This window comes from Pieris napi, chromosome 15 (assembly GCF_905475465.1).
Source record: "Pieris napi chromosome 15, ilPieNapi1.2, whole genome shotgun sequence".
Classification (NCBI taxonomy): Eukaryota; Metazoa; Arthropoda; class Insecta; order Lepidoptera; family Pieridae; genus Pieris; species Pieris napi.
In genome coordinates, this window is record NC_062248.1 from 8,231,515 (window position 1) to 8,244,736 (window position 13,222).

General features: G+C 33.0%; 1 protein-coding gene across 1 annotated transcript; it reads left to right on the top strand.

Moving 5' to 3' along the window:
* The first annotated feature begins 368 nt into the window (after positions 1–368).
* LOC125056727 (E3 ubiquitin-protein ligase Su(dx)) lies at positions 369–12,978 on the top strand. The gene is made up of 15 exons (XM_047660000.1): positions 369–414; positions 520–589; positions 1,134–1,263; positions 1,569–1,856; positions 2,404–2,642; positions 2,967–3,175; positions 4,186–4,466; positions 5,290–5,504; positions 6,690–6,836; positions 7,698–7,844; positions 8,883–9,383; positions 9,992–10,087; positions 11,255–11,407; positions 12,148–12,279; positions 12,578–12,978. The coding sequence occupies exons 3-15, from the start codon at positions 1,194–1,196 to the stop codon at positions 12,713–12,715; spliced, it is 2,616 nt and encodes an 871-aa protein (XP_047515956.1). The 5' UTR covers positions 369–414; positions 520–589; positions 1,134–1,193; the 3' UTR covers positions 12,716–12,978.
* The last annotated feature ends 244 nt before the right edge of the window (positions 12,979–13,222 follow it).

Consider the following 13,222-nt stretch of genomic DNA (forward strand, 5'->3'; position numbering starts at 1 on the left):
CGGCCAGCACACTTTTTATACACAAATAGTCAATACATATATTATAGATAGTCTCTACAAGATACCATACACTAGACATTAAAAAATACACATCGTATATTAAAATATAAGTAAAAATATTGAAAACTTGAAAATTATCTACAAAGGTAATGATGACAGAGTAGTTAAATTTTATGCATAATTCTTAACCCAAACTATTAACACTTTTTTATGTTTTGTAACCCATTTGTAAGTTGGAAATTTAGCAAGTAGTAATCTGTAGACTATAGTAAGTTTGACGTTTCTCGCAGTCATAGTAAACTGTAAAAAATCAAGTATCAACTATCAACTTGTGACTAATTTATTAATTTAGAATTATTTTTTGTTTATTATTGTTAAAATAATAAATTTTATAAAAATGTTAATAATTGGCAAGTAAGAACTTTACAACTTGAATGAAATGTAGAGAGAAGACTGTTTTTGTTAATTTTTAAGTGCTTACGGTGTTCACGATATTGTTCGATGTTCATTTCCTTTCAGACAATTTGATAAGGGAGAACGATAATGACCTAATCTAAAAGATTTTCTGCAATCGTCACAATTATTCTCGGTAAGGAATTAATATAAATATTCGGTGTACATTTATCTATTGTGCTTACGAAAAAGGTGAAATATGAAGCTAAATAAAATACGTGTATAGTTACAATTATAAACTGCTGTTTCTTGCAATTATAGTATCGATTTAGCCAATTATAACTTTATCAGCTATCAGCCTTTTGCACAATACATCATTTTTAGAATAAAAAATTCTTATCATATGTAATGTAATATAATTGTTTATAAATAAGTAAATCCAAGGCATATTCATTCAATCAATTTAAAATTGTCTTGACTAGGTACTATTTAAAGTGTTATTTTTAAATTTAAGGAGAAATGTCATTAAGAGAATTTTAAGTGTATACTATATATTTTTATACAAGACTATGTCATACATATAATATTTATCATGCTTATTCTTTGAGCTGATAAGATATAAGAATATTTTAATGATTATTTATTTACATAACCTTGATATATTTCCAAGTATATTGTTATTAATATGCAGTTAAATCTTTGAGTTGGATATCTTTTAACACATGATTGGAACATTGCAGGTATTGTCAGTGCTCTTAAAATGTGGAATTTATGAAACAGTATGAAATAAACATTCCATTATGTCCGAAACCAGTCTGCCACTTGCAGCCGCCACTTCTCTCTCTACATATCATCAATTGAGTTTGACAGGTAACATCATTAAATACCTTACACCATGATATAAAAGAATATATGAAAGTTATTAATTTCAAAGTATTATTTAATATTTTAGAGGGTAATAATCCAATAAATTACAATTTTCAAAATGGTAGCAAACTTGACTACAAATTGACAACTATTTAGGCCCACTTACTGATTTCGGAAACTTTCTGGGACAATACTAATATTTTTATGATGTATATTTCCAGCATCTATTATTCCTGTACAATTATCAGCACAGGGATGTCTAATTTACATTGGTTTAGTATGAAAAATGTTGGTGATCTTTGTTTCAGTTGAATCTGCAAATATAAGAAGCACTGGCCTATTTAAACCAAATCCCTATCTACAAGTTATCATAGATGATAACATTTCAAGGAAGACTGAAGTTATTAAGAACACTCTACATCCAAAATGGAAAGAAGAGTTCACAGTGTTGGTGACACCACTTTCGAAAATAACATTTCGATTGGCAGACCACCATAGTTTTAGAAAAGACAATATCCTTGGAGAAAAAAGAATAAATTTCCTTAAAGTCCTCTTGTACTTCAATGGGAAAATTGAAAATGTGGAGATGGCAATAGGTATTTTTTTAAAATTGATTATTGTGATCTATTAATTGCAGCCTTTTTTACATAATTACATTGTTACGTAAATACATTGTATATTTTTTGTTTCTAAAATTTTTTAACAAAATTTTGCCATTTACCATTAGCTAATTATGTATTTTATAATCAATAAACTATAGTAATCAGAAGTGGGTTAAAAAATAATCAACAATTATTATATGGCATGTCGGACACAGATATAAGATTAAGAGCTGTTATGATTCATTCAGATATTTTAAATTCCTGTCATTGCCTGAAGCAGAAGTGGGTCATTTGTTATGATAAAAGTTTACATTTGTCTATCACTTTTACTATAAATTTTGTGTTTAAGAAACATAAGCAATGCTTTCCTTAAAAACAAAATAACCTTTTAGCCAGTAGCTACTTGATTTGCATATAAGCCAACATCCTAGGTTCATCCTAAGCCAAAAAATTATTTAGGGCACAGAAACGTGAAAACATAAATGATATTACATAAAAGTTATGACTGACTCCTCATAAAAATAAATGTTCTATTTTTCAGATTTAATGAAAACTGTATCGCAAGATAATTCAAGTTCAAGCACAGAAGTAAAATCCGCTGAATTGGTGCTACATCTTGATGGGCTAAGAGTGGAGCCGGCAGTGTTGAGCCAAACTCACGAACTGTATGGTGAACAGCTAGGTGCTAGATGTCCACTAAATGATGGTGTACGAGCCAGAAACAGGTTACATACTACGTTCGAATCTATAAGGTCTATGGCACGGCCGCCTAACTTAAGGGTAAGTTGAGTGTGTAATTTTTGTAATTGATATTTTCATTACATTAAATTTATATTTTTCCCATGTACACACTGTCCTAGCAGACATAACACTTCCCTAAGTCAGTGATTGCATACTGAACATTTCAACGAAATTCTCAACGACCTTAAAACAAATTCGCAAATTACCAACGTAACAGTTACAATCGTCAATAATAAAGGAAGCGTTTTAAAGCGCAAAAACATTTTTTGATTTAAAGAAGGAAATCATAGTTTCATTATAAATTATAATAATTTAATTAAAAATGGATTATCAGAATGATATATGTTTCTCCTATTGTATTAGCCACCTCCGGGGCCTCCGCCGCATATTAACGGAGCAGTGAACACTTCGGACGGGGCGGGGCCATCCCACGAGTCGGAGCCTCCGCCCGCGCACTCAGTTCTTCCGGTGCACCCGGCCCCACAGGCTCAACCTACGACAGCCAACAGTACCACCCCAGAAGAACCATTACCCCCAGGGTGGGAAATGCGATATGACGTCTATGGAAGAAGGTAAATACTAATCACTAAATAAATTCAAAGCCCTCGTTAAACGGCAATTAATCAATAAAGCCTTTTATAAATTTGAGGAATACTTAAATGATCCTAATCCTTGGGATTGATTTGCTCCAGTTCAAAGAATTTGTATGACAATACTTGGCGATTAAAAAGAGTGGCGGAAAGTTTTTTGCCAGTTCTTCTTACCCGCTTTACGCCCTTGACTTGCGAACTGGTAGTAAATGTAAATTTACAATTAATTTAATTTGACAATTCAAAAGTGTACTTGGTTACCCACTTGAATAAAGATATTTTGAGTTTGAGTTTGAAATAATACTGAAATTTGAAGCATTATGTTTTAGTAGAATCTCATTTTAGTAGTCATGGGATAGACATATTTTTAGTAATATTCCTGTAGAAAATTATGATTTCGCTTGAAACTGAACCCTGGAAGTTGGGAACAAAGTCACCGAGCCGATCACATTACATATTAATGTGTTAATATGTTAAAAGGAAAACAAATAAAGTTCTGGGTAAAACTAATGTAAAAACATGATTACGTTGTTTATTTTGAAGTTTTCCTGTGGTTTAATGTTAAGCAAATAGTAGTTTTTAATTATTTGTTCTATATTTTACATATAAAACAACACCATAACATTATTATTATTATAAGATTCCCAGCGCTTTATGAAAATTATGTATTTATACTTTGAACAAAGTTAGTTAGTTTCAAAAGTTTTCATAAGTGTCTTGTCTACCTACGATTATAGTTTAGTTTCTTTTTTCGAAATAAACTTTACATTTATAGTAAAGAAAACAATTAAATGTATGATTTTTGTTAGTTTGGTGAAAGTCGGACTTTCACCTAATCAACAACCTAATTCTCGCTTCTCAAACATAGCGTAATTAATTATAATATGCATTTTTTTAATAAATGTTTCATATACTCGTTTCTTTCCGTACCACCATTTACATACGAAAAATTAATAACGCGTTACGTCATAATATTATTGTATCTTTAACAGATACTATGTAGACCACAACACCCGTTCGACCTCCTGGGAGCGTCCCCAACCTCTGCCCACCGGTTGGGAGGTCCGAAGAGACGGGCGTGGTCGCGTATACTACGTAGACCATAACACGCGTACTACGACTTGGCAACGACCGGATACGGAAAGATTGGCCAGATTCCAACATTGGCGCGGGGAGAGGAGACACGTGGTCGCCCAGGGCAACCAGAGATTCCTTTACCCGCACCCGCAACCACCGCATCCGCCCAATCAGGATCACGAACAGGAAGCTGCAGGTATACGTTTAATAAATTAATTAATAATAAAACCGAAACTTAGAACCCTAAGACCGACCGGGTCTATGGTCGGTAAAGGATTTAATTTCTACCAATCGACATTAATGCGAAAGTCAAAAATTCTTGTTTTTTTTTTAAGAAAAATAAAGTCTTAACTAATTTGCTGAAAAACTTCAAAGAAAACGTTATATTTTAAGCAGTTACAATAATAAGTTAACTTTTGTCATAAGAACAGAATATATAATATCGGTGACGCAAAAATTACCAATGTATACTGTCACAAAATTGTTTATAGTACGAATTCTTCATTCGTTAATGTAAACATAACATTGTTATTTATTAAAAAATGCACTGTTGACTTACATATGACTCTTTTTGTCGAGTTGTTTACAATATAATATTATTTATTATATGAGTATGTTTAAAATATAACAAACAATTTTTTTAATTATTTAAAAAACTGGTGTAAGTTAAAATCTGTTAAAATAAATAACTGTTGAAATCGAGCTTTCGTCAACTGTCATTTTCATACAAAGGTCTATCCACAGACACCGATCCGACCTCCTATTACAATCCGTCGATTGGTTATTGGTACAATTGTTACAACATTTGGATTAAGATTACATTCTCAAATGGTGGATTATGGATTGAGATAGGTTATTGCGTTCGGACGTCAGATGGATTTTTTTTTATTCGCGAAATTGAATATATATTCCGACTGTTGATATTTTTGTAAAATTGTAAATTTAATTTTAACATAAAGCATATTTCGACATGACTGTAGACCATAAATGCTTTTTGTTAGACTAGCAAATAATTACAGGAAGCAGCACGAACGTGGCAGCACCACCGCCCAGTACTAGCGGAAGCAGCACCGCAAATGTGAGCACTAGCGCGACGGCTAGCACAAGTCAAGCTAGCGAAGACGGCCTCGGTGCTTTGCCAGCGGGATGGGAGAGACGCGTTCAACCAGATGGACGAGTATACTTTGTGAATCATAAGAACCGTACCACGCAATGGGAGGATCCACGGACACAAGTAAGTAAAGGGGACCTATATCTACTCATGTATCTCTTATTAATTAATAATAATAATAATTTATTTCTCCCATATAACATTTATAACAGACAATAAGATTATAGTTTAGAAGGTATTGGGAGACTGGTTTCCAAACTAGGTAAGAACCTGTGATATGGATAACCAGGCTTCCATTCCACAGCAAAGTCTTATTGAGTGGTAACAAAAAGTACATACAAATATAAAGTATAATATATATAGGTAGACAAACAAATATAAAGTTATAACTTATAAGGAAAGAAAAACAAAACAGTCAACTAGTTAGAAGTTAGTAGAAATAAAGTTGTATGGGCGTATGTGAGGGTGTGTGTATGTGTGTGTGTGAGTGAGTGTGTGTATGTGTGATAGCGGGAGATGGTATGTGTCAGGCACACGCCTGAGAACATCAGGTTTTCCGTAATTATTGAGCAAATTTTTATCACATGCAATACATGGTTACTGGTTCGCTGGCTGGTTTGTATTCTTGATTATGTATGTATTACCAATGGCGCTAGAACCTTTCCAAGGTCTGGACCTGTATCTTCTCGTGATCATCCTTCTGTGCCTGACACACACCGTCGCCTTTTTGGGTCTAAGGCATGCCGGTTTCCTCACGATGTTTACCTTCACCGTACGAGCGGGTGTTAAGTGCGCACATAGACGGTAAATTAAGTCAAGGTGCACAACCGGGGATCGAACCTACGATCTCAGAGATGACGTTGAAACCACTCGGCCAACATTACTCGATTGTGTATGTAAATTGGTATGGTATGGTATGGTTTGTGGACTCGTTTTCCGCACTTAGACGCTCACTAGATCCGTTGTACGTGAGTGTATGTAGATTGTAGGTCATTGTAAAATTGTCTATATTCGTCGGTAAATCCATTAAAATTAGTTTTTTCGTATACTCATAATCGATTAGGACCGTATACTTAGTCTAACCCCCTTATTCATAAACACCGTATCAGTTTAATGACTCTTTTGACTTAACTACACATCTCCAACAAATTGAGTTTACGCCGTAATGAAAAGAGACAGATAGATTGAATATGTTTAGTAAAATAAGCTGGTAAGATGCCCCGTTCGGTGGATCGCAAGAATCTTAGTTCGATTGATTTTTTTCCACCAAATTTTATATAACTATTAAAATCTGATAAAATTGTGTAGGGGCAAGAAATAAGCGCTTTAGAAGAGGCTTTACCGGCTGGTTGGGAAATCCGGTTTACTGAAGAAGGGACGCGATATTTCGTTGACCACAACACAAGGACTACCACCTTCCAGGACCCCCGGCCCGGAGCGCCTAAGGGACCACAGGTTTGTAGGAATTGCCACAGAGGGATAGAAGTTTTGTAAAGTGCCTTCAGCTAAGGCTATAATTATAACTAAGGGGTTGTTATAATCATCTCTTGGCTTGATAGTATTCCGCCCTATTTAACTGTGGAGTCTCAACGATTTTTCCAATCGACATATTTTTTTTTTATGGCTCTGGCACGGTTTGTGCATTAGCCAGCGTCAAGTATAAGATTTTTATAATTCGTGCTTTTTGCCTTAGAAATTCGACCATGTCCTCCATGTACGGTTTAGGCACTCGCCCGGTACCGCACAACCCTCCCAAAGGCCGAGAACAAATTTAAATTAAATTAAAACTTGCCCTCGAACCGGGAATCGAACCCGGTACCCCTCACCTAGCTGCCACTTAATAAGACCGCTAGGCTATGAGGCCCCTATAGTCATATTTATCTTGAAAATCCGGACCCATGTGATGGATTTTAGGATGCTTTTGAATACCGTTATAAGTTGCCAGCACTTATTTAAGAATACATATTACATCTTATTTGCTTTATAAATGAATGCGAGATTAGATCTATAAGTTTTTATAGGTATATAATTATATAGTAAGTTTGTCCTATGTTGCGTAAATTCCAATAAAAGATAATATTTTCTAAGAATTTTCGGTTAACATGATGCCGTCATTCGAGGAAAACATGGAAATCAAAGTGACAAACAAAAGAACGTACACCGCTGCAATGTTTATCAATTTAGGCAACTAAGTACCTACAAATAGTAGGTAATGCTATATATATATATATTATACATATATGTCATATTTGGTTGTTAGAGGGTGTGATACTAAAATGTGTAACATTAAATCGAGTATATACTATATATTTTTAGGGCGCATACGGAGTGCCGCGAGCGTACGAGCGTTCGTTCCGATGGAAGCTGAGTCAGTTCCGTTATCTCTGTCAGAGTAACGCTCTGCCCAGCCATATTAAGATTACTCTGACACGGCAGACACTGTTTGAAGATTCCTACCACCAGGTAAATAGATAAAAAATCAATAATTTGGGCAAGACTTTTCTAGTTTTACAATGGAAACTTAAATTTGTTTCATATTAAAATACACATTATAATAGGTTATTATTCCGCTCATATGAATATAATTAAAAAAATTATATTGGAAGAATTTTACTAGTTAATATTTACGTATAAAATTTTACTACACTTAAAAAATAAGAACATCTCACATTCGTCGCTCAGTCTTCCCAAACTTGTCACAAATATATCTAGTTCTGAACTGAGTAAACTGTTCAGTAGAGAAATCATACGCGGAATTGGTGATTGTTGGCGGAGGACAGTTCGTGAACTCCACTCAGATAGGGAGCGTTCAAGTATTACGTAACAAATTTGAGGGGGGGGGTTTGGTTGGTTCTTTTATAAAACGTTACGATGCGGGGCGGGGATTGAATTACGCGTTATTGTTAATATTATATTCGCCTTTCCAGTACTTTACACCACATATTGGTAACTTTTAGATATAAAGAGTCACTAGGTGGTCACGAAACGTTTTACTATACTTGGATACAGAAAAACGTTACGGTGCGTTGCATGTAGGGATGTGACATTCTGCTTAAAAAATCGATTTTTTATTAATCAATTATTTTTTGAGCATGAATAATTGATTAATAAATAATCTATTTTTCTTAAAAAAATAATCTATATTTTTTATTAATCGATTTTTTCCTAATTTTTGGATTAATTTCAAAATAAACGCCCTAAATATTTTATTTTTCATGCTTTTTAAATTAAAAATAAACAATAGTAATTATAAACACAAATTAACGTTTAAGAATAATCAAAAATCGATTTTTACTTTTAAAAAAATCGATTAAAATCGATTTTTTTAATAATCGATTATTATTTCACATCCCTAGTTGCATGTAGGGGGGGTGTCAATAATCTCCAAAACAATGCGTGACTTGACCGTTCCCATAGCAGGGCATGCCTCCGGGATCCCCTGGGAACAGGCCCACGTCTGTTCTACTCTTCAAAAGATTTAGTAATATTTAATAATTTCAGATAATGAGGCTACCCGCATATGAGTTAAGACGTCGCTTGTACATAATATTCCGCGGCGAGGAAGGCTTAGACTACGGAGGCGTCAGCCGAGAATGGTTCTTCCTCCTTTCGCACGAGGTCCTGAATCCCATGTACTGTCTCTTCGAATACGCGAACAAAAACAACTACAGCCTTCAAATAAACCCGGCGAGTTACGTCAACCCCGACCATCTCCTGTACTACAAGTTCATAGGACGGTTCATAGCTATGGCCTTATACCACGGAAGATTCATATACTCCGGCTTCACGATGCCGTTTTACAAGCGGATGCTGAATAAGAAGCTCACTATGAAGGATATTGAGTCCATCGATCCGGAATTTTATAACTCCTTGGTGTGGATCAAGGATAATGACATAGATGAGTGTGGACTTGAGATGTGGTTTAGTGTCGACTTTGAGGTGCTCGGACAAGTTATACATCACGAGTTAAAACCGTCGGGTGATAAGGAGCGAGTTACCGAGGTGAGATTTTATTACATATAAAAATTATACCCCTGAGGTTCGAACCCCTGCTCCAATGGACTTTCTGTTTGTTAACACACGGCATGCCTTATACCGAAAATGGCGCAAATAGATACAGTCTGAGGCCCAAACCTAAAAGGTACCTAACATTAAATCAAATACAGTGTTACACTCTTTATAACGTCATTCGCATAACGAAAAACTCTATATAACGTAAAAACAGATTATTTAACAGAATAATACATTAATTTTTCCCTCCCTATAACGAAACGTCTCTATAGAGATTAAAAATGCTCGGTCGCTTGAATTTCGTTCGAAGTAGTTCCTATTCAATCTAAGTCACTGAGTCTTTGGTTTCTAAAAGTTTAATATGTCTTGTAATAGTCCCAGCGATCGTTTAAAGTATGTTTCATCAATTAACATGTTTTTGGTTATTTAGTTTGTTATTTTAAGTATAAGTGCTTGAAATGGTCCTGGTTATCAGTCAGTATTTTTTAACTGGAAACCAAATTACACCTCTAAATATTTTCAAACGTGTATACATTTCAATCGCGTGTATAAACCATGATCGTGGTAGTATATAAATAGATTTTTATTTTATTTTACAGGCAAATAAAGAGCAGTACCTACAATTAGTAACTCAGTGGCGTATGTCAAGAGGAATAGAGGAACAAACAACGGCTTTCTTAGATGGATTTAATGAGGTAAGCAAAACGATAAAGTTATATAATATAGTATAGTATGTGTAGCAGGGATGTTATGGAGCTCCGTAACCGAAACAATCGGATATCCGAAATAAATATATATCCGTAACCGTATCTGTTTCAGAACTTTCGGATAGTTTCGTATAAGGGCATGTTTCGACAGGTTTTTGTTAATGGTTTCATTACTCACAAAAATAATTAAAAAGAAAACAATGTATAAAGCTGTAATATTTTTTTACAACTCTTAAGCTGTTAAAAAACATCTACAAATTTTTATTTATAGATAAAACTGAGGAGAATAAAACCTATATATAAAACTATATTATTACATACTGTTTGTGTTTATATTTTACTTCAATCTAATAACCGTAACCGAAACTAACGGATAGTCCGAAATAATTACACATCCGTAGCCGTATCCGAAACCGATATAATTTTATTCCTATATCCATATCCGTATCCAGATCAGAAATCCATTACATCTTTAATGTGTAGTATGGGTCATTATTTTTTGGCAAATAGGTAATTTAGGTAAAGCTAAAATGTATTAAAATCAATAAATAAATTTTAGCATTTATTTTCTAGTTAAATATTTGTAAATCTATGTTTTGTCAAGGGTACAAGTCAACTCCATATTAAAATAGGAAAATAGCATACAAGTCAAGGGTATTAAGATAACTCCACAGGTTAAATGTTACTTGGGTACTATTAAATTCACTTTGCATGTAGTAAAGTAAATTTCCTACAAAAAAGGAGGTTACCAGTATGTTTGTGATATTGTTCGAATTAACAATTATTTATATAAGTATTAAGACTTTTGACCATGTGTCAGCTATATGACCATGTGCTAGCTTTTGTAAACATCGCTTGTTTACTAATTTCTCGGAAAATAAGTCATATGGATGATCTACACTTATATCAAGTATAATCCGACCTTTGTTGGATTGTTCCCTAAGTCGGATTATATGATTATTAAAATGATGTAAAATTATTCATTATTATAAAAGAAACTGAATAGATGTTGTTAATTTAAATACAATAGAAAAATTACGTACACGTTCTAGTTTATAAATTCACGTGATATATTTACGTTTGATTTTTTAATAAATTATTTAATACAGGTGTAGTAATTATTAATTGAGGTAATATTGGCTAATTTTAACACAGGTGGTTCCCCTGGAATGGCTAAAATACTTCGACGAGCGCGAGTTGGAGCTTATGCTTTGCGGTATGCAAGAAGTTGATGTAGACGATTGGCAACGGAACACCATTTACCGTCATTACACGCGCACTAGCAAACAGGTCGCCTGGTTCTGGCAGGTATGTCTTATATCTAATTCTGTGGTTATTCAATAACTAAACTGAAAAATATATTACAATCTTAGGTCAAGCTGGAATCTCTTCGAACAAAATGTTTTCGGTGATATATAGTAAAATAATTTTTAAAAAAACAATGACACATTAACGTAAGGTCTCAATATTATAAACCGTAATCTAACCTTTCATGAATTAAACCATTTTTATTTTGAAATCTATTTCGAATATATTAAACGCAGCAACAAATTTTTATTTCGGTTCTTCGGAACCGTGCCTAAAGGGATTCCTTTTAATAATATATTTTAGTTATTATATTTTAAGATTATTTAATAGTTATAAATAGTTTCATTTAGAATTACAAACTCTTCAATAACTATAAAACTATTATTTATTAATATACCGACACCAATGTAACCACGACATAACCAGAAATATGTATATCGCCTAAAACACTCAAACTATCTTCCACAATGAAAACCAATATGAGATGATCATAATTCATAGACAATAAAAACATTTTATTACATAAAGTGGATATATTTGAAACTCTTTTTCTTAAATTTAACGAAAAAGATGAAATATTTTTATTACGTTTTAGTCTTATTTCTCCATATGAAGCTATTTATAGTAAATACTTAACATATATTTGTTCTTAGTATTAGTTGATTTAATTTCTAAGGTAACTCCCCCTCCGTATTTTATTTTCAAATTCAATATATTATTTATATTTTTCATTGCTTTAGTTTGTTCGACAAATGGATAACGAAAAGCGCGCAAGACTACTTCAGTTCGTAACAGGCACGTGTCGAGTTCCCGTAGGCGGTTTCGCAGAACTCATGGGATCTAATGGACCTCAACGATTTTGTATAGAAAAGGTAATTTATTTGGATATACAGTAACAAATAAATTCTATTTTATATATCTCATTATTTGTTTTTATTTCTTACGGTATATAGTATTTTTTCATAGTTAATGCATACCGAAAAACCTAATAAATAGCTATGAAATATTGTAATTAAATATCTCTTACTTTGTGATATCTAATGCTGTTGACAAATATTAAATTGAAGACATAGTTAAATTGGTAAATTTAAATTCTAATTTGTTATAGCAGCGCTTAAATTATTAAATTAAGTATATGATCTAAATAATAAATATGTATATATGTTTCAGGTCGGCAAGGACACTTGGCTGCCTCGATCGCACACTTGCTTCAACCGCCTAGACTTGCCTCCTTACAAAAGCTACGAACAGTTGTGCGAAAAGTTAAACTTTGCTATCGAAGAAACTGAGGGTTTCGGACAGGAGTGATTTATTCACTAGTATTAGTAAATGTAATATAAATTTTATCACCATAAATTAATTGCACCAATCCTCCTAAAGAGGCATTTATACCAATGAATTTGGTGCCGTCAAAAGACCAACCAAATGTTGTAAGAAATATTTTGTTTTAACGGTTATTTTTTAATTATTATGTAGATATCATTAGTGTATTATCAGTTGTATATTAAGATATATTTTGTTTGAACTGTATTTAAAGTTCTTCTATAAAGTTCAATAAAATGACAAAAATGTATTTTGGTATTCTTTCCCAAAATTATGTATTAGTATAGAAAGTTTAAATACTGCAGCTTATAGCACGATTAATGGCACAGTAAATTTTTGTAACATAGGACAAGGTTGCAAATAGGTTTAATTAGGAAATAAATTACAAAAAAAAATCTTAGCCGATGTTGTTGGATTAACTTGTTTTGAAAAATGAAATCTTCACTATTTCTTGTCCATAAGTTATTATTCATAAACGTTATTTAAATTATT

What these genes read in the sequence shown, in the direction of transcription:
- LOC125056727 (XM_047660000.1), top strand. Translation starts at nt 1,194, where the DNA reads ATGTCCGAAACCAGTCTGCCACTTGCAGCCGCCACTTCTCTCTCTACA. An exon ending in TATGACGTCTATGGAAGAAG is followed by an intron (nt 3,176 to 4,185) that starts GTAAATACTAAT and finishes TATCTTTAACAG; the next exon opens with ATACTATGTAGACCACAACA. An exon ending in AACGATTTTGTATAGAAAAG is followed by an intron (nt 12,280 to 12,577) that starts GTAATTTATTTG and finishes TATATGTTTCAG; the next exon opens with GTCGGCAAGGACACTTGGCT.